We start from the raw sequence: 25,459 nt of genomic DNA, 5'->3' as shown, positions 1-25,459 counted from the left end.
GTTGGGGATGAGGTCCAAGAAATAGTCAGGTATCTGATGACTCACGGCCTTGTAGGCCAAGGAGATGGATTGAATTTTATTCTTAGAGTAAAGAGAAGCCATTATAGGATTTTATGCCAGCAAGTGATAGGAGCCAATCTGGGCTTTGGGACAGTCACACTGTCTGCTTTGTGGAGAGCAGATTGTTCCTGGCCATAGCAGATATTGCCACTTGCCCACACCAACAGTCATTATCCCCTCCCTCATTTCTTGCCAGCCACTTTGCTGTCTGGAACAAAATATTACATTCAAAAGTGTTGGAAGTGATTCCTGGGAATGCAGCTTAAGTGGAATTTACTCAGTGAGAAGAGCTCCTATTTTTGCCTTTTGCATTACTATTTTCTTCAGGTACACAACTTTGGCTGGAATTTGGCATGATGGCTGGAATTCTAGTGGCCACTTTGGATCATGATGGGACCCTGAGGCTTGAATCCATGTGCACAGGTGGTGGAAGAGAAAGATCGTTACCTGGGTCCGTCATGACTTTATGGAGCCTTCATAACTGCCCTGAACTGGCAATCTCCTGGAGTGGCAAATCTTCTTTTATGTGAGAGAGAAAGGAAAAAACAACTTTTTATTTGCTTTAGCCATTATTGTGCACAGCCAAAGCCACTCAATACTGATACAAGAGTGGAATCAAGGAGTCCAGTCTAGGAAGCTATTATAGTAATCCAGGCAAGAGAAGAGGGTGCCTTTGGGTGAGAGTGATAGCCTTGGATTTGGGGAACAGTGATCTAATGCTAGATATAACCTGAAGGTAGAGTCAATAGGATAATGTCAAAGATTGGATGTATGGTGAATGACGGTAGCATTTACTGAGACAGGGGAGACGTAGAGAGCAGTAAACTGTGTGGAAAATCAAGAGTTCCATTTTGAACTTGCCAATTCCCTGATGTCTTGTCTATGGGGGATGCTGGGGAGGCACTTAGATATGGTAGAGGTAGAGTGAGAGGTAAAGATTTGGAAGTTAAGAGGATAGTATTTTTTTTTATCTGTAAACACTTTATTTTGTATCTCTTAAAGATAAGGGCTAAATTCTTCCTCCTAAATATCAAACCCATCCACTTCCCTCCAAATCCCATTATCACCATTCTAGTTTCAGACCACCGCTGTCTTGTGCACAAATTACTTACATGACATTCTAGCTTGCCTTTCTTCCTTTGGGCTTGTTTACACTCCAATCTACTCTCTACACTGGAGTATTCCAACTTTTTCTTCTCTTCAACAGTATTACTGAATTTTTTTAAATATGCACCCTAATATGTGCATATTTACTAACCACATATATTTAGTAATACATTCTAATATGCAAGGACATAATAAAGTTGTTGATTGCTTCCTGTCTTGTTCTCACCCCCTCCCCCTTTTATCATTTGGGGGAGTGGAGTGTGGGAAGAGAGTGCAGCAGGAAGCTGAGAGGCTGAAGTGGGTGGGTTCCTATGTCCTTGGGACCTTGCTTTCCTAAGCCCAGCATCTCAGATCAAGTCGACAACAGGGCACCAACCAATGTCCTGGAAGTTTCAGCCAGCCTGTGTAAAGAATTGTCCCCAATGATGATTAAACTAGAGTGGGACATGACCACCAGGTGGAACCACAACACAAATGAGACAAAGATGGACTTGGTTCTCAGTCAGATGCCCAAATCCCTGGCTGCCTAGCTCTGCCAAGTTCCACTGTAATGCATTGGATGTTTTTTCGTTTTGTTTTGTTTAGTTTTGTTTTTGTATTTTGTTTTGGCTGCACTGGGTCTTCGTTGCTGTGTGCGGGCTTCCTCTCGTTGTGGCGAGCTGTGGCTACCCTTCGTTGAGGTGCGCGGGCTTCTCCATGCAGTGGCTTCTCTTGTTGTGGAGCATGGGCTCTAGGCACACAGGCGTCAGTAGTTGTGGCCCACGGGCTTAGTTCCTCCACAGCATGTGGGATCTTCCCAGACCAGGGCTTGAACCCGTGTCCCCTGCATCGGCAGGCGGACTTTTAATCACTGCACCACCAGGGAAGTCCCCGGGTTGTTTTTTTTTTTTTTTTTTTAAAAACTCCATTTTGTCAGGATTTTACTGTGCACAGTGAAATAGAAATCTTAAAGAAATGAGATTTAAAAATATAAACAATTTTACAAGTTCCTTTCTACAACTGAATGGACTTCAACATACAGTTCCTTGGTACACACACACACACACACACACACACACACACACACAATTGCATTGTAAATAATGTTTAATACCTTTCGTTTTTAATAGTTTTCATTTATTTATTTGGCTGCTTGAGATCTTAAGTTGCAGTACTTCGGATCTTCGTTGAGGCATGTGGGATCTTTCGTTGTGGCACGGGCTTCTCTCTAGTGGTGGCGTGTGGGTTTTTCTCTCTGTAGTTATGGCTGCGGGCTCCAGGGCGTGTGGACTCTGTAGTTTGCGGCATGCAGGCTCTCTCATTGAAGCGCACGAGTTCGGTAGTTGTGGCATGCAGGCTTACTTGTCCCATGATCCCGGGATCTTAGTTTCCCAACCAGGGATCGAACCCGCGTCCCCTGCATTGGAAGGCGGATTCTTTACCACTGGACCAGCAGGGAAGTCACTCATTTTCAATAATTTTAAAACCTATTTATTTTTTATTATTTAATAATTTACATTATTAATACCTTTTTAACATCTTCACTGGAGTGTGATTGCTTTACAATACTGTGTTAGTTTCTGCTGTATAACAAAGAGAATCAGCTATGAGTATACATATATCCCCATATCTCCTCCCTCTTGCATCTCCCTCCCATGCTCACGATCCCACCCCTCTAGGTGGTCACAAAGCACCGAGCTGATCTCCCTGTGCTATGTGGCTGCTTCCCTCTAGCCATCTCTTCTACATTTGGTAGTGTATATATGTCCATGCCACTCCCTCACTTCGTCCCAGCTTACCCTCCCCCATCCCTGTGTCCTCAAATCCATTCTCTACATTTGCATCTTTATTCCTGTCCTGCCCCTAGGTTCTTCAGAACCGTTTTTTTTTTTTTTTTAGATTCCATACATATGTGTTAGCATACGGTATATGTTTTTCTCTTTCCAACTTACTTCATGCTGTATGACAGACTCTAGGTCCATCCACCTCACTACAGAAAACTCAATTTCGTTTCTTACTATGGCTGAGTAATATTCCATTGTACATATGTGCCACATCTTCTTTATCCATTCATCTGTCAATGGACACTTAGGTTGCTTCCAAGTCCTGGCTATTGTAAACAGAGCTGCAATGAACATTGTGGTACATGACTCTTTTGGAATTATGGTTTCCACAGGGTATATGCTCAGTTGTGGGATTGCTGGGTCGTGTGGTTGCTCTATTTTTAGTTTTTTGAGGAACCTCCATACTGTTCTCCATAGTGGCTGTATCAATTTACATTCCCACCAACAGTGCAAGAGGGTTCCCTTTTCTCCACACCCTCCCCAGCATTTATTGTTTGTAGATTTTTTGATGATGGCCATTCTGACCAGTGTGAGGTGATACCTCATTGTAGTTTTGATTTGCATTTCTCTAATGACTAGTGATGTTGAACATCTTTTCATGTGTTTGTTGGCAACCTGTATCTCTTCTTTGGAGAACTGTCTGTTTAGGTCTTCTGCCCATTTTTGGATTGGGTTGTTTGTTTTCTTGATACTGTGCTGCATGAGCTGCTTGTATATTTTGGAGATTAATCCTCTGTCAGTTGCTTCGTTTGCAAATATTTTCTCCCATTCTGAGGGTTGTCTTTTGAGCTTGTTTATGGTTTCCTTTGCTGTGCAAAAGATTTTAAGTGTCATTAGGTCCCAATTGTTTATTTTTGTTTTTATTTCCATTTCTCTAGGAGGTGGGTCAAAAAGGATCTTCCTGTGATATATGTCATAGCGTGTTCTGCCTTATGTTTTCCTCTAAGAGTTTCATACTGTCTGGCCTTACATTTATTTCTTTAATCCATTTTGAGTTTATTTTTGTGTACGGTGTTAGGGAGTGTTTTAATTTCATTCCTTTACATGAAGCTGTCCTGTTTTCCCAGGACCAATTATTGAAGAGGCTGTCTTTTCTCCATAGTACATTCTTGCCTCTTTTGTCAAAGATAAGATGACCATATGTGCGTGGGTTTATCTCTGGGCTTTCTATTCTGTTCCACTCCTCTATATTTCTGTTTTTGTGCCAGTACCATACTGTCTTGATTACTGTAACTTTGTAGTATAGCCTGAAATCAGGGGGCCTGAATCCTCCAGCTCCGTTTTTCTTTCTCAAAATTGCTTTGGCTATTCGGGGTCTTTTGTGTTTCCATACAAATTGTGAAATTTTTTGTTTTAGTTCTGTGAAAAATGCCATTGGTAGTTTGATAGGGATTGCATTGAGTCTGTAGATTGCTTCGGGTAGTATAGTCATTTTCACAGTGTTGATTCTTCCAACTCAAGAACATTGTATATCTCTCAATCTGTTTGTATCATCTTTAATTTCTTTCATCTGTGTCTCATAGTTTTCTGCATACAGGTCTTTTGTCTCCTTACATAGGTTTATTCCTAGGTATTTTATTCTTCTGTTGCAATGGTAAATGGGAGTTTTTTCTTAATTTCTCTTTCATATTTTTCATCATTAGTGTATAGGAATGCAAGAGATTTCTGTGCCTTTATTTTGTATCCTGCTACTTTACCAAATTAACTCTAGTAGTTTTCTGGTAGCATCTTTACAATTCTCTATGTACAGTATCATGTCATCTGCAAACAGTGACAGTTTTACTCCTTTTCTGATTTGGATTCCTTTTATTTATTTTTCTTGTCTGACTCCAAAACTACGTTAAATAATACTGCTGAGCGTCAGCAAACTTGTCTTGTTCCTGATCTTAGTGGAAATGTTTTCAGTTTTCACCACTGAGAATGATGTTGGCTGTGGGTTTGTCATATATGGCCTTTATTAGGCTGAGTTAAGTTCCCTCTATGCCTATTTTCTGGACGGTTTTTATCATCAGTGGGTGTTGAATTTTGTCAAAAGCTTTTTCTCATCTATTGAGATTAACATATGCTTTTTATCCTTCAATTTGTTAATATGGTGTATCACATTGATTGATTTGCGTATTTTGAAGAATCCTTGCATTCCTGGGATAAACCCCACTTGATCATGGTGTATGATCCTTTTAATGTGCTGTTGGATTCTGTTTGCTAGTGTTTAGTTGAGGATTCTCGCATCTATGTTCATCAGTGATATTGGCCTGTAGTTTTCCTTTTCTGTAACATCTTTGTCTGGCTTTGGTATCAGGGTGATGGTGGCCTCATAGAATGAGTTTGGGAGTGTTCCTCCCGCTGCTATATTTAGGAAGAGTTTGAGAAGGATAGATGTTAGCTCTTCTCTAAATGTTTGACAGAATTCGCCTGTGAAGCCATCTGGTCCCGGGCTTTTGTTTGTTGGAAGATTTTTAATCACATTTTCAATTTCAGTGCTTATGAGGGATCCATTTATACTTTCTATTTCATCCTGGTTCAGCTCTCGGGAGGTTGTGCTTTTCTAAGAATTGTGCCATTTATTCCAGTGTGCATTTTATTGGCATATAGTTACTTGTAGTAATTTCTCATGATACATTGTATTTCTGCAGTGTCAGGTTTTTCCTGTCCTAATTCTGTTGAATTGAGTCTTCTCCCTTTTTTCTATGATGAGTCTGGCTAATGGTAAATGAATTTTTTTTATCTTGTCAAGGAGCGAGCTTTTTTTTTATTGACCTATGCTATCGTTTCCTTCATTTCTTTTTCATTTATATCGGATTGGATCTTTTTTTTTTTACATCTTTATTGGAGTATAATTGCTTTACAGTGGTGTGTTAGTTTCTGTTTATAACAAAGTGAATCAGTTATACATATACATTTCCCATATCTCTTCCCTCTTGCATCTCCCTCCCTCCCACCCTCCATATCCCACCCCTCTAGGTGGCCACAAACCACTGAGGTGATCTCCCTGTGCTATGCGGCTGCTTCCCACTAGCTATCTATTTTACATTTGGTAGTGTATATATGTCCATGTCTCTCTCTCACTTTGTCACAGCTTACCCTTCCCCCTCCCCATATCCTCAAGTCCGGCTGGGCCCGTGAGCCATGGCCGTTGAGCCTGCACGTCCGGAGCCTGTGCTCCGTAATGGGAGAGGCCACAACAGTGAGAGGCCCGTGTACTGAAGAAAAAAAAAAAAAAAACTTCTCTCGGATTGGATCTTTATGATTTCTTCCCTTCTGCTAACTTTGGGGGTTTTTTGTTCTCCTTTCTCTAGCTGCTTTAGGTGAAAGGTTCGGTTGTTTATTAGAGATGTCTCTTGAGGTAGGACTGTACTGATATAAACGTTCCTCTTAGAACTGCTTTTGCTGCATCCTATAGGTTTGGGGTCATCGTGTTTTCATTGTCATTTGTTTCTAGGTAATTTTGATTTCCTCTTTGATTTATTCAGGGATCTTTTGGTAATTTAGTAGTGTATTGTTTAGCCTCCATGTGTTTGTATTTTTTACAGTTTCTTTCCTGTAATTGATATCTAGCCTCATAGTGTTGTGGTCGGTAAAGATACCTGATACGATTTCAATTTTCTTAAATATACCAAGGCCTGATTTGTGACCTAAGATACGATCTGTCCTGGAGAATGTTCCAAGAGCACTTGAGAACTGTTTTCTGTTGTTTTTGGATGGAATGTCCTATAAATATCAATTAAGTCCATCTTGTTTAATGTGTCATTTAAAGCTTGTCTTTCCTTATTTATTTTCATTTTGCATGATCTGTCCATTGGTCAAAGTGGGGTGTTAAAGTCCCCTACTATTATTGTGTTACTGTCAATTTCCCCTTTAATGGCTGTTAACATTTGCCTTATGTATTGTGGCGCTCCTATATTGGGGGCATAAATATTTACAATTGTTATATCTTCTTCTTGGATCGATCCCTTGATCATTAAGTAGTGTCCTTCTTTGTCTCTTCTAATAGTCTTTATTTTAAAGTCTATGTTGTCTGATATGAGAATTGCTACTCCAGCTTTCTTTTGATTTCCATTTGCATGGAATATCTTTTTCCATCCCCTCACTTTCACTCTGTATTATGTGTCCCTAGGTCTGAAGTGGGTTTCTTGTAGGCAGCATACATATGCATCCTGTGTTTGTATCCATTCAGCCATATGCCTTTTGGTTGGAGCATTTAATCCACTCACATTTAAGGTAATTATCAATATGTATGCTCCTGTTACCATTTTTTTTAACTGTTTTGGGTTTCTTATTGTCAGGGTTTTTCTCCTCCTTGATTCCTGTCTAGAGAAGTTCCTTTAGCATTTGTTGTAAAGCTAGTTTGGTGATCCTGAATTCTTTTAGCTTTTGCTTGTCTGTAAAGGTTTTGATTTCTCCATCGCATCTGAATGAGATTCTTGCTGGGTAATCTTGGTTGTAGGTTTTTCCTTTTCATAACTTTAAATATGTGCTGCTATAGGCTGGAAGATGGCGGAAGAGTAAGACGCGGAGATCACCTTCCTCCCCACAGATACATCAGAAATTCATCTACACGTGGAACAACTCCTACAGAACACCTACTGAACGCTGGCAGAAGACCTCAGACCCCCGAAAAGGCAAGAAACTCCCCACGTACCTGGGTAGGGCAAAAGAAAAAAGAATAAACAGAGACAAAAGGATAGGGACGGGACCTGCACCAGTGGAGGGAGCCGTGAAGGAGGAAAGGTTTCCACACACTAGGAAGGCCCCTTCGCGGGCGGAGACTGCAGGTGACGGGTGGGGGGAAGCTTCGGAGTAGTGGAGGAGAGCACAGCAACAGGGGTGTGGAGGGCAAAGTGGATAGATTCCCGCAAAGAGGATCAGTGCCGACCGGCACCCACCAGCCCGAGACGCTTGTCTGCTAGGCCGCCGGGGCGGACAAGGCTGGGAGCTGAGGCTCGGGCTTCAGTCGGAGAGCAGGGAGAGGACTGGGGTTGGCGGCATGAACACAGCCTGAAGGGGTTAGTGCACCACGGCTAGCCGGGAGGGCGTCCGGGAAAATGTCTGGACCTGCCAAAGAGGCAAGAGACTTTTTCTTCCCTCTTTGTTTCCTGGTGTGCAAGGAGAGGGGATCAAGAGCGCCGCTTAAAGGAGCTCCAGAGATGGGCGCGATCCGCGGCTAAAAGTGCGGACCCCAGACACGGCGTGGGACGCTGGGGCTGCTGCTGCTGCCGCCGCCAAGAGGCCTGTGTGCGAGCGCAGGTCACTGTCCACGCCCCCTTTCTGGGGAGCCTGTGCAGCCCGCCACTGCCGGGGTCCCGGCATCCAGGGGCGGCTTCCCCGGGAGAGCACACGGCACGCCTCGGGCTGGTGAAACGTGACTCCGGCCTCCGCCACCGCAGGCTCGCCCCACACTCCATACCCCTCCCTCCCCCCGGCCGGAGTGAGCCAGAGTCCCCGAAGCAGCTGCTCCTTTAACCCCGTCCTGTCTGAGCGAAGAACAGACGCCCTCCGGCAATCTACACGCAGAGGCTGGGCCAAATCCAAAGCTGAGACCCGGGAGCTGTGAGAATAAAGAAGAGAAAGGGAAATCTCTCCCAGCAGCCTCAGTAGCAGCAGATTAAAGCTCCACAATCAACTTGATGTACCCTGCAATTGTGGAATACGTGAATAGACAACGAATCATCCCAAATTGAGGAGGTGGACTCTGAGAGCAAGATTTATGATTTTTTCCCCCTTTTCCTCTTTTTGTGAGTGTGTATGTGTATGCTTCTGTGTGAGATTTTGTCTGTACAGCTTTGCTTCCACCATTTGTCCTAGGGTTCTATCCGTCCGTTTTTTATTTTAATACCTTTATTTATTTTATCTTTATTTTATTTTACTTTATCTTTTCTTCCTTCCTTCCTTCCTTCCTTCCTTCCGTCCTTCCCTCCTTTAGACAACGAATCATCCCAAATTGAGGATGTGGACTTTGAGAGCAAGATTTATGATTTTTTTCCCATTTTCCTCTTTTTGTAAATGTGTATGTGTATGCTTCTTTGGGAGATTTTCTCTGTATAGCTTTGCTTCCACCATTTTTCCCAGGGTTCTATCCGTCTGGTTTTTTTGTTTGTTTGTTTGTTTTTCTTTCCTTTCTCAATAATTATTTTTATATTAATAACTAATGTATTTTATCATACTTTACTCTATTTTACTTTATCTTCTCTCTATCTTTTTTTCCTACCTTCCCTCCTTCCTCCCTCCCTCCCTCTCTCCTTTCTTTCTTTCTTTCCTTCTCTCTTTCTTTCCACTTCTACTATTTCTTTCTTTCTACTTTTTCGCCCTTTTATTCTGAGCCGTGTGGATGAATGGTTCTTGGTGCTGCAGCCAGGAGTCAGTGCTGGGCCTCTGAGGTGGGAGAGCCAACTTCAGGACACGGGTCCACAAGACACCTCCCAGCTCCACATAATATCAAATGGCTAAAATCTCCCAGAGATCTCCATCTCAACACCAGCACCCAGCTTCACGCAATGACCAGCATGCTACAGTGCTGGACACCCTATGCCAAACAACTAGCAAGAGAGGAATACAACACCACCCATTAGCAGAGAGGCTGCCTAAAATCATAATAAGTAGACAGACACCTGAAAACACACCACCAGACGTGGACCTGCCCACCAGAAAGACAAGATCCAGCCTCATCCACCAGAACACAGGCACCAGTCCCCTCTCCCAGGAAGCCTATGCCACCCACTGAACCAACCTTAGCCACTGGGGACAGACACCAAAAACAAAAGGAACTACGAACCTGCAGCCTGCAAAAAGGAGACCCCAAACACAGTAAGATAAGCAAAATGAAAAGACAGAAAAACACACAGCAGGTGAAGGAGCAAGACAAAAACCCACCAGACCTAACAAATGAAGAGGAAATAGACAGTCTACCTGAAAAAGAATTCAGAATGATGATAGTAAAGATGATCTAAAATCTTGGAAATAGAATAGACAAAATGCCAGAAACAGTTAACAAGGACCTAGAAGAACTAAAGGTGAATCAAGCAACGATGACCAACACAATAAATGAAATTAAAAATACTCTAGATGGGATCAATAGCAGAATAACTGAGGCAGAAGAACGGATAAGTGAGGTGGAAGATAAAATAGTGGAAATAACTGCTGCAGAGCAGAATAAAGAAAAAAGAATGTAAAGAACTGAGGACAGTCTCAGAGACCACTGGGACAACATTAAATGCACCAACATTCGAATTATAGGGGTTCCAGAAGAAGAAGAGAAAAAGAAAGGGACTGAGAAAATATTTGAAGAGATTATAGTTGAAAACTTCCCTAATATGGGAAAGGAAATAGTTAATCAAGTCCAGGAGGCACAGAGAGTCCCATACAGAATAAATCCAAGGAGAAATACGCCAAGACAAATATTAATCAAACTGTCAAAAATTAAACACAAAGAAAACATATTAAAGGCAGCAAGGGAAAAACAACAAATAACTCACAAGGGAATCCCCATCAGGTTAAGAGCTGATCTCTCAGCAGAAACTCTACAAGCCAGAAGGGAGTGGCAGGACATATTTAAAGTGATGAAGGAGAAAAACCTGGAAATGAGATTACTCTACCCAGCAAGGATCTCATTTAGATTTGATGGAGAAATTAAAACCTTTACAGACAAGCAAAAGCTGAGAGAGTTCAGCACCACCAAACCAGCTTTACAACAAATGCTAAAGGAACTTCTCTAGGCAGGAAACAGAACAGAAGGAAAATACCTATAATAACGAACCCAAAACAATTAAGAAAATGGGAATAGGAACACACATATCGATAATTACCTTAAATGTAAATGGACTAAATGCCCCTTCCAAAAGACACAGATTGGCTGAATGGATACAAAAACAAGACCCATATATATGCTGTCTACAAGAGACACACTTCAGACCTAGAGACACATACAGACTGTATGTGTCACATAAGGGGATGGAAAAAGATATTCCATGCAAATGGAAATCAAAAGAAAGCTGGAGCAGCAATTCTCATATCAGACAAAATAGACTTTAAAATAAAGACTATTAGAAGAGACAAAGAAGGACACTACTTAATGATCAAGGGATCGATCCAAGAAGAAGATTGTAAATATTTATGCACCCAACATAGGAGCACCTCAATACATAAGGCAAATACTAACAGCCATAAAAGGGGAAATCAACAGTGACACACTCATAGTAGGGGACTTCAACATCCCACTTTCACCAATGGACAGATCATCCAAAATGAAAATAAATAAGGAAACACAAGCTTTAAATGACACATTAAACAAGATGGACTTAATTGATATTTATAGGACATTCCATCCAAAAACAACACAATACACATTTTTCTCAAGTGCTCATGGAACATTCTCCAGGATAGATCATATCTTGGGTCACAAATCAAGCCTTGGTAAATTTAAGAAAACTGAAATGGTATCAAGTGTCTTTTCCGACCACAATGCTATGAGACTAGGTATCAATTACAGGAAAAGATCTGTATAGAATACAAACACATGGAGGCTGAACAATACACTACTTAATAATGAAGTGATCACTGAAGAAATCAGAGAGGAAGTAAAAAAAAATACCTAGAAACAAATGACAATGGAGACACGACGACCCAAAACCAATGGGATGAAGCAAAAGCAGTTCTAAGAGGGAAGATTATAGCAATACAATCCCACCTTAAGAAACAGGAAACATCTCGAGTACACAACCTGACCTTGCAACTAAAGCAATTAGAGGAAAAAGAAAAACAATCCCCCAAAGTTAGCAGAAGGAAAGAAATCATAAAGATCAGATCAGAAATAAATCAAAAAGAAATGAAGGAGACGATAGCAAAGATCAATAAAGCTAAAAGCTGGTTCTTTGAGAAGATAAACAAAATTGATAAACCATTAGCCAGACTCATCAAGAAAAAAAGGGAGAAGACTCAAATCAATAGAATTATAAATGAAAAAGGAGAAGTAACAACTGACGCTGCAGAAATACAAAAGATCATGAGAGATTACTACAAGAAACTCTATGCCAATAAAATGGACAACCTGGAAGAAATGGACAAATTCTTAGAAATTCACAACCTGCCAAGACTGAATCAGGAAGAAATAGAAAATATGAACAGACCAATCAGAAGCACTGATATTGAAACTGTGATTAAAAATCTTCCAACAAACAAAAGCCCAGGACCAGATGGCTTCACAGGCGAATTCTATGAAACCTTTAGAGAAGAGCTAACACCTATGCTTCTCAAACTCTTCCAAAATATAGCAGAGGGAGGAACACGCCCAAACTCATTCTACGAGGCCACCATCACCTTGATACCAAAGCCAGACAAGGATGTCACAAAGAAAGAAAACCGCAGGCCAATATCACTGATGAACATAGATGCAAAAATCCTCAACAAAATACTAGCAAACAGAATCCAACAGCACATTAAAAGGATCATACACCATGATCAAGTGGGGTTTATTCCAGGAATGCAAGGATTCTTCAATATACGCAAATCCATCAACGTGATACAACACATTAACAAACTGAAGGAGAAAAACCATGTGATCATCTCAATAGATGCAGAGAAAGCTTTTGACAAAATTCAACACCCATTTATGATAAAAACCCTGCAGAAAGTAGGCATAGAGGGAACTTTCCTCAACATAATAAAGGCCATATATGACAAACCAACAGCCAACATCGTCCTCAATGGTGAAAACCTGAAACCATTTGCACTAAGATCAGGAACAAGACAAGGCTGCCCACTCTCACCACTCTTATTCAACATAGTTTTGGATGTTTTAGCCACAGCAAAGAGAGAAGAAAAGGAAATAAAAGGGATCCAAATTGGAAAAGAAGAAGTAATGCTGTCACTGTTTGCAGATGACATGATTCTATACATAGAGAATCCCAGAGATGCTACCAGAAAACTACTAGAGCTAATCAATGAATTTGGTAAAGTAGCGGGATAAAAACTTAATGCACAGAAATCTCTGGCATTCCTGTACACTAATGATGAAAAATCTGAAAGTGAAATCAAGAAAACACTCCTATTTACCACTACAACACAAAGAATAAAATATCTAGGAATAAACCTACCTAAGGAGACAAAAGACCTGTATGCAGAAAATTATAAGACACTGATGAAAGAAATTAAAGATGATACAAATAGATGGAGAGAAATACCATGCTCCTGGATTGGAAGAATCAATATTGTGAAAATGACTCTACTACCCAAAGCAATCTACACATTCAATGCAATCCCCATCAAACTGCCACTGGCATTTTTCACAGAACTAGAACAAAAAAATTCACAATTTGTATGGAAAAACAAAAGACCTGGAATAGCAAAAGCAATCTTGAGAACGAAACACGGAGCTGGAGGAATCAGGCTCCCTGACTTCAGACTATACTACAAAGCTAAAGTAATCAAGACAGTGTGGTACTGGCACAAAAACAGAAAGATAGATCCATGGAACAGGATAGAAAGCACTGAGATAAGCCAATGCACATATGGTCAACTTATCTTTGATAAAGGAGGCAGGAATGTACAGTGGAGAAAGGACAGCCTCTTCAATAAGTGGTGCTGGGAAGACGGGATAGGGACACGTAAAAGTATGAGATTAGATAACTCCCTGACACGATACACAAAAATAAGCTCAAAATGGATTAAAGACCTAAATGTAAGGCCAGAAACTATCAAACTCCTAGAGGAAAACATAGGCAGAACACTCTATGACATAAATCACAGCAAGATCCTTTTGGACCCACCTCCAAGAGAAATGGAAATAAAAACAAAAATAAACAAATGGGACCTAATGAAACTTCAAAGCTTTTGCACAGCAAAGGAAACCATAAACAAGACCAAAAGACAACCCTCAGAATGGGAGAAAATATTTGCCAATGAAGCAACTGACAAAGGATTAATCTCCAACATTTATAAGCAGCTCATACAGCTCAGTAGCAGATAAACAAACAACCCAATCCAGAAATGGGCAGAAGACCTAAATCAACATTTCTCCAAAGAAGATATACAGACTCCCAACAAACACATGAAAGAATGCTCAACATCATTAATCATTAGAGAAATGCAAATCAAAACCACAATGAGGTATCGCCTCACACCAGTCAGAATGGCCATCATCAAGAAATCTAGAAACAATAAATGCTGGAGAGGGTGTGGAGAAAAGGGAACACTCTTGCACTGCTGGTGGGAATGTGAATTGGTACAGCCGCTATGGAGAACACTATGGAGGTTCCTTAAAAAACTACAAATACAACTACCATATGACCCAGCAATCCCACTACTGGGCATATACCCTGAGAAAACCATAATTCAAAAAGAGACATGTACCAAAATGTTCATTGCAGCTCTATTTACAATAGCCCGGAGATGGACACAACCTAAGTGTCCAGCTTCCAACGAATGGATAAAGAAGATGTGGCACATATATACAATGGAATATTACTCAGCCATAAAAGGAAACGAAATTGAGCTGTTTGTAATGAGGTGGATAGACCTAGAGTCTGTCATACAGAGTGAAGTAAGTCAGAAAGAGAAAGACAAATACCGTATGCTAACACATATATATGGAATTTAAGAAAAAAAAATGTCATGAAGAACCTAGGGGTAAATCAGGAATAAAGACACAGACCTACTTGAGAATGGACTTGAGGATATGGGGAGGGGGAAGGGTAAGCTGTGACAAAGCGAGACAGAGGCATGGACATATATACACTACCAAACGTAAGGTAGATTGCTAGTGGGAAGCAGCCGCATAGCACGGGGAGATCAGCTCAGTGCTTTCTGACCTCCTGGAGGGGTGGGATAGGGAGGGTGGGAGGGAGGGAGATGCAAGAGGGAAGGGATATGGGAACAGATGTATATGTATAACTGATTCACTTTGTTATAAAGCAGAAACTAATACACCATTGTGAAGCAACTATACTCCAATAAATTTGTAAAAAAGAAAAAGGAAAAAAAAGCAAGTTACAAAACTGCAGGTACAGTCCGGAGGAAGATGGCGGAAGAGTAAGACGCGGAGATCACCTTCCTCCCCAGAGATACATCAGAAATTCATCTACACGTGGAACAACTCCTACAGAACACCTACTGAACGCTGACAGAAGACCTCAGACCCCCCAAAAGGCAAGAAACTCCCCACATACCTGGGTAGGGCAAAAGAAAAAAGAATAAACAGAGACAAAAGGATAGGGACGGGACCTGAACCAGTGGGAGGGAGCTGTGAAGGAGGAAAGGTTTCCACACACCAGAAGCCCCTTCGCGGGCGGAGACTGCGGGTGGCCGAGGGGGAAAGCTTCGGAGTAGCCGAGGAGAGCACAGCAACAGGGGTGTGGAGGGCAAAGCGGAGAGATTCCCGCACAGAGGATCGGGGCCGACCGGCACTCACCAGTGCGAGAGGCTTGTCTGCTCGGCCGCCGGGGCAGGCAGGGTTGGGAGCTGAGGCTCGGGTATCGGGTTTCGGTTGGAGTGCAGGGAGAGGACTGGGGCTGGCGGCAGGAAGAGCCTGAAGGGGTTGGTTCGCCACGGCTAGCCCGGAGGGAGTCCGGGGAAAAGTCTGGAGCTGCCGAAGAGGCAAGGGACTTTTTCTTCCCTTTTGTTTCCTGGTGCGCGAGGAGAGGGCATTAAGAGCGCTGCTTAAAGAAGCTCCAGAGACGGGCACGAGCCGCGGCTAAAGGCACGGACCCCGGAGACGGGCGTGGGACGCTGGGGCTGCTGCTGCCGCCGCCGCTGCCACAAGGCCTGTGTGCGAGTGCAGGTCACCGTCCACGCCCCCCTTCCGGGGAGCCTGTGCAGCCCGCCACTGCTGGGGTCCCGGGACCCACCGACGTCTTCCCCAGGAAAGCGCACGGAGCGCCTCGGGCTGGTGCAACGTCACGCCGGCCGCTGCCGCCGCAGGCCCGCCCCACACTACGTGCCCCTCCCTCCCCTCGGCCTGAGTGAGCCAGAGCCCCCGAATCAGCGGCTCCTTTAAACCAGTCCTGTCTGAGCGAAGAACGGATGCCCTCCGGCGACCTACATGCAGAGGCGGGGCTAGGTCTAAGGCTGAGACCCGGGAGCTGTGAGAGCAGAGAAGAGACAGGGAAATCTCTGTGCAGCCTCAGTGGCAGTGGATTAAAGCTCCACGGTCCACTTGACGTGCCCTGCGTCTGTGGACTGCATGAATGGACAGCGAATCATCCCAAATTGAGGAGGTGGACTTTGAGGACAAGATTTAAGATTTTTAACCCTTTTCCTCTTTTTACAACAAATTATCCCAAATTAAGGAGGTGGACTCTGAGAGCAAGATTTCAGACTTTTTCCCCTTTTCCTCTTTTTACAATGAATTATCCCAAATTGAGGAGGTGGACTTTGAGAGCAAGATTTTCGATTTTTTTCCCCCTACTCTCTTTTTGTGAATGTGTATGTGTATGCTTTGTGTGAGATTTTCTCTGTATAGCTTTGCTTCCACCATAGGTCCCAGGGTTTTATCCATCCGTTTTTTGTTTGTTTGTTTGTTTGTTTTTTCAATAATTACTTTTTTATTTTTAATAATGCTACTATATTTTATACTTTATTCTATTTTACTTTATCTTCCCTCTTTCTTTTTTCCTACCTTCCCTTCCTCCCTCCCTCCCTCTGCCCCTTTCTTTCTTTCTTTCCTTCCTCCCTCCTGTCTTTCTTTCTTTCCGTCCTCCCTCCCTCCTTTCTTTCTTTCTTCCTTCCTTCCTTCCTTCCTTTCTTTCTCTCTCTCTTTCTTTCTTCTACTAATTCTTTCTTTCTACTTTTTCTCCTTTTTATTCTGAGCCGGGTAGATGAAAAGTTCTTGGTGCTGTAGCCAGGAGTCAGTGCTGTGCCTCTGAAGTGGGAGAGCCAACTTCAGGACACGGGTCCACAAGAGACCTCCCAGCTCCACATAATATCAAGCGGCGAAAATCTCCCAGAGATCTCCATCTCAACACCAGCACCCAGCTTCAGTCAACGACCAGCAAGCTACAGTGCTGGTCACCCTATGCCAAGCAACTAGCAAGACAGGAACACAACCCCACCCATTAGCAGAGAGGCTGCCTAAAAACATAATAAGGCCACAGGCACCCCAAAACACACCACCAGACGTGGACCTGTCCACCAGAAAGACAAGATCGAGCCTCAACCACTAGAACACAGGCACTAGTCCCCCCCACCAGGAAGCCTACACAACCTACTGAAACAACCTTAGTCACTGGGGACAGACACCAAAAACGAGGGGAACTACGAATCTGCAGCCTGCAAAAAGGAGACCCCAAACACAGTAACATAAGCAAAACGAGAAGACAGAAAAACACACAGCAGGTGAAGGAGCAAGATAAAAACCTACCAGATCTAACAAATGAAGAGGTAATAGGCAGTCTACCTGAAAAAGAATTCAGAATAATGATAGTAAAGCTGATCCAAGATTCTATTTCCATGATCCAAAATCTTGGAAATAGAATAGACAAAATGCAAGAAACAGTTAACAAGGATCTAGAAGAACTAAAGATGAATCAAGCATCGATTAAAAACACAATAAATGAAATGAAAAATACTCTAGATGGGATCAATAGCAGAATAACTGAGGCAGAAGAACGGATAAGTTAGGTGGAAGATAAAATAGTGGAAATAACTGCTGCAGAGCAAAATAAAGAAAAAAGAATGAAAAGAACAGAGGACAGTCTCAGAGACCTCTGGGACAACATTAAACGCACCAACATTCGAATTATAGGGGTTCCAGAAGAAGAAGAGAAAAAGAAAGGGACTGAGAAAATATTTGAAGAGATTATAGTTGAAAACTTCCCTAATATGGGAAAGGAAATAGTTAATCAAGTCCAGGAGGCACAGAGAGTCCCATACAGAATAAATCCAAGGAGAAATACACCAAGACACATATTTATCAAACTGTCAAAAATTAATCACAAAGAAATCATATTAAAGGCAGCAAGGGAAAAACAACAAATAACTCACAAGGGAATCCCCATCAGGTTAACAGCTGATCTCTCAGCAGAAACTCTACAAGCCAGAAGGGAGTGGCAGGACATAATTAAAGTGATGAAGGAGAGAAACCTGCAACCAAGATTACTCTACCCAGCAAGGATCTCATTCAGATTTGATGGAGAAATTAAAACCTTTACAGACAAGCAAAAGCTGAGAGAGTTCAGCACCACCAAACCAGCTTTACAACAAATGCTAAAGGAACTTCTCTAGGAAAGAAACACAACAGAAGGAAAATACCTACAATAACGAACCCAAAACAATTAAGGAAATGGGAATAGGAACATACATATCAATAATTACCTTAAATGTAAATGGACTAAATGCTCCCACCAAAAGACACAGAGTGGCTGAATGGATACAAAAACAAGACCCATATATATGCTGTCTACAAGAGACCCACTTCAGACCTAGAGACACATACAGATTGAACGTAAGGGGATGGAAAAAGATATTCCATGCAAATGGAAATCAAAAGAAAGTTGGAGTAGCAATTCTTATATCAGACAAAATAGACTTTAAAATAAACACTATTAGAAGAGACAAAGAAGGACACTACATAATGATCAAGGGATCGATCCAGGAAGAAGATATAACAATTGTAAACATTTATGCACCCAACATAGGAGCACCTCAATACATAAGGCAAATACTAACAGCCATAAAAGGAGAAATCGACAGTAACACACTCATAGTAGGGGACTTTAACACCCCACTTTCACCAATGGACAGATCATCCAAAATGAAAATAAATAAGGAAACACAAGCTTTAAATGATACATTAAACAAGATGGACTTAATTGATATTTATAGGACATTCCATCCAAAACCAACACAATACACATTTTTCTCAAGTGCTCATGGAACATCCTCCAGGATAGATCATATCTTGGGTCACAAATCAAGCCTTGGTAAATTTAAGAAAATTGAAATTGTATCAAGTATCTTTTCCGACCACAATGCTATGAGACTACACATCAATTGCAGGAAAAGATCTGTAAAAAATACAAACACATGGAGGCTAAACAATACACTACTCAATAACGAAGTGATCACTGAAGAAATCAAAGAGGAAATTAAAAAATACCTAGAAACAAATGACAATGGAGACACGACGACCCAAAACCCATGGGACACAGCAAAAGCAGTTCTAAGGGGGAAGTTTATAGCAATACAATCCCACCTTAAGAAACAGGAAACATCTCGAGTAAACAACCTGACCCTGCACCTAAAGCAATTAGAGAAAGAAGAACAAAAAAACCCCAAAGTTAGCAGAAGGAAAGAAATCATAAAGATCAGATCAGAAATAAATGAAAAAGAAATGAAGGAAACGATAGCCAAGATCAATAAAACTAAAAGCTGGTTCTTTGAGAAGATAAACAAAATTGATAAACCATTAGCCAGACTCATCAAGAAAAAAAGGGAGAAGACTCAAATCAATAGAATCAGAAATGAAAAAGGAGAAGTAACAACTGACAGTGCAGAAATACGAAAGATCATGAGAGATTACTACAAGCAACTCTATGCCAATAAAATGGACAACCTGGAAGAAATGGACAAATTCTTAGAAATGCACAACCTGCCAAGACTGAGTCAGGAAGAAATAGAAAATACGAATAGACCAATCACAAGCACTGAAATTGAAACTGTGATTAAAAATCTTCCAACAAACAAAAGCCCAGGACCAGATGGCTTCACGGGCGAATTCTATCAAACATTTAGAGAAGAGCTAACACCTGTTCTTCTCAAACTCTTCCAAAATATAGCAGAGGGAGGAGCACTCCCAAACTCATTCTACGAGGCGACCATCACCTTGATACCAAAACCAGGCAAGGACGTCACAAAGAAAGAAAACTACAGGCCAATATCACTGATGAACATAGATGCAAAAATCCTCAACAGAATACTAGCAAACAGAATCCAACAGCACATTAAAAGGATCATACACCATGATCAAGTGGGATTTATTCCAGGAATGCAAGGATTCTTCAATATACACAAATCAATCAATGTGATACACCATATTAACAAATTGAAGAAGAAAAACCATATGATCATCTCAATAGATGCAGAGAAAGCTTTCGACAAAATTCAACACCCATTTATGATAAAAATCCTGCAGAAAGTAGGCATGGAGGGAACTTTCCTCAACATAATAAAGGCCATATATGACAAACCCACAGCCAACATCGTCCTCAATGGTGAAAAACTGAAAGCATTTCCACTAAGATCAGGAACAAGAAAAGGCTGCCCACTCTCACCACTCTTATTCAACTTAGCTTTGGAAGTTTTAGCCACAGCAATCAGAGAAGAAAAGGAAATAAAAGGAATCCAAATTGGAAAAGAAGAAGTAAAGCTGTCACTGTTTGCAGATGACATGATACTATTCATAGAGAATCCTAAAGATGCTACCACAGAATTACTAGAGCTAATCAATGAATTTGGTAAAGTAGCAGGATACAAAATTAATGCACAGAAATTTCTGGCATTCCTGTACACTAATGATGAAAAATCTGAAAGTGAAATCAAGAAAACACTCGCATTTACCATTGCAACAAAAAGAATAAAATATCTAGGAATAAACCTACCTAAGGAGACAAAAGACCTGTATGCAGAAAATTATAAGACACTGATGAAAGAAATTAAAGATGATACAAACAGATGGAGAGATATACCATGCTCCTGGATTGGAAGAATCAATATTGTGAAAATGACTCTACTACCCAAAGCAATCTACAGATTCACTTCAATCCCTATCAAACTACCACTGGAATTTTTCACAGAACTAGAACAAAAAATTTCAAAATTTGGAAAAACAAAAGACCCCGAATAGCCAAAGCAATCTTGAGAACGAGACACGGAGCTGGAGGAATCAGGCTTCCTGACTTCAGACTATACTACAAAGCTACAGTAATCAAGACAGTGTGGTACTGGCACAAAAACAGAAAGATAGATCAATGGAACAGGATAGAAAGCACAGAGATAAACCCACACACATATGGTCAACTTATCTTTGATAAAGGAGGCAGGAATGTACACTGGAGAAAGGACAGCCTCTTCAATAAGTGGTGCTGGGAAAACTGGACAGGGACATGTAAAAGTATGAGATTAGATCATTCCCTAACACCATGCACAAAAATAAGCTCAAAATGGATTAAAGACCTAAATGTAAGGCCAGAAACTATCAAACTCTTAGAGGAAAACATAGGCAGAACACTCTATGACATAAATCACAGCAAGATCCTTTTGGACCCACCTCCTAGAGAAATGGAAATAAAAACAAAGATAAACAAATGGGACCTAATGAAACTTCCAAGCTTTTGCACAGCAAAGGAAACCATAAACAAGACCAAAAGACAACCCTCAGAATGGGAGAAAATATTTGCAAATGAAGCAACTGACAAAGGATTAATCTCCAACATTTATAAGCAGCTCATGCAGCTCAATAGCAAAAAAACAAACAACCCAATCCAAAAATGGGCAGAAGACTTAAATAGGCATTTCTCCAAAGAAGATATACAGACTGCCAACAAACACATGAAAGAATGCTCAACATCATTAATCATTAGAGAAATGCAAATCAAAACTACAATGAGATATCATCTCACACCAGTCAGAATGGCCATCATCAAGAAATCTAGAAACAATAAATGCTGGAGAGGGTGTGGAGAAAAGGGAACACTCTTGCACTGCTGGTGGGAATGTGAATTGGTACAGCCGCTATGGAGAACACTATGGAGGTTCCTTAAAAAACTACAAATACAACTACCATATGACCCAGCAATCCCACTACTAGGCATATACCCTGAGAAAACCATAATTCAAAAAGAGACATGTACCAAAATGTTCATTGCAGCTCTATTCACAATAGCCCGGAGATGGAAACAACCTAAGTGTCCACCATCGGATGAATGGATAAAGAAGATGTGGCACATATATACAATGGAATATTACTCAGCCATAAAAAGAAACGAAACTGAGTTATTTGTAATGAGGTGGATAGACCTAGAGTCTGTCATAGAGAGTGAAGTAAGTCAGAAAGAGAAAGACAAATACCGTATGCTAACACATATATATGGAGTTTAAGGAAAAAAAATGTCATGAAGAACCTAGGGGTAAAACAGGAATAAAGACACAGACCTACTGAGAATGGACTTGAGGATATGGGGAGGGGGAAGGGTAAGCTGTGACAAAGCGAAAGAGAGGCATGGACATATATACAGTACCAAACGTAAGGTAGATAGCTAGTGGGAAGCAGCCGCATAGCACAGGGAGATCAGCTCGGTGCTTTGTGACCACCTGGAAGGGTGGGATAGGGAGGGTGGGAGGGAGGGACACGCAAGAGGGAAGGGATGTGGGAACAGATGTACATGTATGACTGATTCACTTTGTTATAAAGAAGAAACTAATAAAAAATGCAATGGAAAAAAAAAACTGCAGGTACCATACCTACATATTTAACAAAAATGAGATCACAGCTATACTGAGATGTATACATAAAATCGGGAAGACAAGAAAATTTAAATAGCGATTATTACTGAGTGACAGAATTACGGAAGAACTTTTTTTCTTCCCATCTTTATTTTCTAATGCTTTCACATATTACATATACACTGAAAAATACATATTTACAATTTGATTTACCATTTAAAAGCTACAGAAGATTCTTACTTATATCTAATCTCATTTCTCTTTCACTTCCACAGTATTCCTTTGGCTAGCATTTTGATTTGCTACACTGGTACCATCCATGAAGAGAAAGCACTGATGACCTGTGATGGTTAATTTACATGTCAACTTGGCTAGGCTATGGTGTCTAGTTGTTTGGTCAAACACCAGTCTAGATGTTGCTGGGAAGGTATTCTGCAGATGTGATTAACCTTTCTAATCAGCTGACTTTAAGTACAGCAGACTATCCTCCATAATGTGGACAGATCTCATCCAAAGAGTTTATAGAGCCTTAAGAGCAAAAACTACAGCTTCCCAGAGAAAAAGGAATTTTGTCTCAAGACTGTAACACAGAATCTTGTCCAAGTTTCCAGACTGTGGGCCTGTCCCACAGATTTTGGATTCAAGATTGCAACATCAACTCTTCACTGAATTTCCAACCAGCCAGCTTACCCTGATTCTGTTTCTCTAGAGACCCTGCCTGATACATAACTGAAATCCCTCCCATCAAAAGCTAACCACTCCCTCATCTCTACCTACCTGCCTCAGTTATCTTTGATTCCATTACAGGACTAAGTGAAAGGGATAAAGGAAACTCCACGGCCTACTACTTTCAATTACATTTTATGGGGCAGAAGGCTGAGATACTAGAGCTGTCTTACCATAGGTGTTTAGAGTGGAATTTTCTTCCCTCTGAAGGTCTTCCAGCCATACTGCAAGCACAGTGGAATCTGCATTGCAGAGAAGGTCATTAACCTAGTAGGGAAAAAAGACCTGTCACTGGCCTTTACGTATTTACCTCAAAATCTTTATGAGAGCTAAATTCCCTGCTCTCACAAGTCAAATAATCCCACACCTGAGTTGATCCCTAGCTGTAAATTACTAACCTATGGAGTTATTAAACAAATCTCTGTCATCATATGTAGAGGACTTCAAAAAAATGCATTATGTTTAAATATTTAACCAAATGAAGGCGACATTTTTAGACAATCAGGGAAATTTGAATACAGACGAGGTATTAGGTAATATTAAGGAATTATTACTAATTTTATAAGGTGTGATAATGGAATTGTGCTTATATAAAGAAAAATGTTCTCAACTGTTAAAGAAATGAATACTGAAAATATGATTTTTAAAATTAAAACCCTAGGAAATTTTTACAAAGTGTATGTGTGTGGCGGGGGTGGGGGGGGGGCAGAGAGTGAAGAATAGATGAAAATAATTTTGCAAAATGCTGGTATATATCTGTTGAAAGTAAGTAATAGGTACATGGGAGTTCATTAAACTCTTCTCCCAACTTTTAATATATTTAAATTTTTACACAATTAAAAATTACCATGATTTGTTTCCGCTCCAGCAAAGATCCAAATGGTACACAACCTCCTTAAGGTTTAAATGTTAAAACTGACAAGTAGGGCTTCCCTGGTGGCGCAGTGGTTGAGAGTCTGCCTGCCGATGCAGGGGACATGGGTTCGCGTCCCGGTCCGGGAAGATCCCACATGCCACGGAGCGGCTGGGCCCGTGAGCCATGGCCGCTGAGCCTGTGCGTCCGGAGCCTGTGCTCCGCAAAGGGAGAGGCCACAACAGTGAGAGGCCCGCGTACCAAAAAAAAAAAAAAAAAACCTGACAAGTATCTTTATCACTGAAAGAATTATGCTTTTGTCAAAATGAACAATAAAAACTGACATTTTTATTTCCTTTCTGTGTTTTACCTAGGGTGAGAAGGGAATGCTATTTCTTCTCTGCAAAATCTCCTTAGGAAAAACAATTTGGTTTGTAAAAATAATTCAGTCATAGGAAGCCACTATTTTTATTAGTCTACTCTGGGGCTTCTATTTACATACCCATATCACATACAAATCTTCTCTATGGCTGTGGAAAGTCCTCTAAATGTGATGCTAGAACAACTCAGGCACCTACCTTAACCTCATCTTTGAGGAAAGGAAGTGTAAAATGTCCATGGAGAAGTCCATTTTTCGCAAACAACACAACATCCTGCCGATTGGGTTTATCTTGCGTAGATGCAATCAAACTGCCTGAGGGCCTTAAAGCAAACCCAGAGTGTTAGGAGCATCCAAAAGCTCATCCAGATGGCTAAGAACAAGATGAAATTCAGAGAAACAATTCTTTCAGCAAAAACAAAAAGCCTCCATCCAAGGAAGTTTTAAATCCCATGTTTCCTGGCAAGCAGTCACCCTAGTGTGGGACTGTATCTGCCCAGAGGACATAGTGCCTTTTTCTGATTTGCACAAGGGCTCTATTTGCCCACAAAGACTCACAGATTTAGACTGCACTTGGGTGACTTTTTAAAAGAACCAATAAATTATTTAAACCATTCCCAGTATAATGTCCTATAAAACCATGAACTATTTCTCCTTCAATTATATGACTTCAGCAACTCAGGTAGGTATTTTTAAAGACTTCTCAATCTACTGAAGACACCTTGATCGCCCCATATTGTTTATATTTGTCTCTAGTTTTAATTCAAATACATTTCTCTCTTTCCTCTGTCATCCAATTGCCACTCAAATACTGGTGGGAAACAGATGTCTAAAACCTAGAGACCTAGGTTTTGCCTGTAACAGATGCTACTGAGGCAGGAAATATTTCTTCTATCTATAATCAGGACAGCCATATATCACAAGCAGGTTGTGACCTGCACAAGGGTACTAGGCCAACAGGTGAATAGGGCCCAAATCCAGCCCACGTGTTCCTCAGCAAACAGGTCCCCTTAGTGTGGGAGTTTGTGCAGAGAAAGGAAGCCCTTTCCTAGTTTTCACCAAAGCTCTGCTGCCCCACAGAAATTC

At 41.1% G+C, this 25,459-nt stretch overlaps 1 protein-coding gene across 1 annotated transcript in view; it reads right to left on the bottom strand.

Moving 5' to 3' along the window:
• Positions 1 to 7,546: 7,546 nt before the first annotated feature.
• LOC132481683 (elongator complex protein 1-like) overlaps positions 7,547 to 25,459 on the bottom strand; it is a 30,385-nt gene continuing 12,472 nt past the window's right edge. Inside the window, exons 9-11 of the mRNA XM_060086516.1 lie at positions 24,573 to 24,696; positions 23,315 to 23,408; positions 7,547 to 7,629 (exon numbers count right to left, since the gene is read on the bottom strand). Of these exons, the coding sequence (XP_059942499.1) occupies positions 7,571 to 7,629; positions 23,315 to 23,408; positions 24,573 to 24,696 (277 nt within the window). The 3' untranslated portion in view covers positions 7,547 to 7,570. The remainder of the gene's footprint in view (positions 7,630 to 23,314; positions 23,409 to 24,572; positions 24,697 to 25,459) is intronic.

This window comes from Mesoplodon densirostris, chromosome X (assembly GCF_025265405.1).
Source record: "Mesoplodon densirostris isolate mMesDen1 chromosome X, mMesDen1 primary haplotype, whole genome shotgun sequence".
NCBI lineage: Eukaryota > Metazoa > Chordata > Mammalia > Artiodactyla > Ziphiidae > Mesoplodon > Mesoplodon densirostris.
The sequence above is the reverse complement of the archived record's forward strand: the minus strand, read 5'-3'. Positions and strand labels throughout refer to the sequence as shown.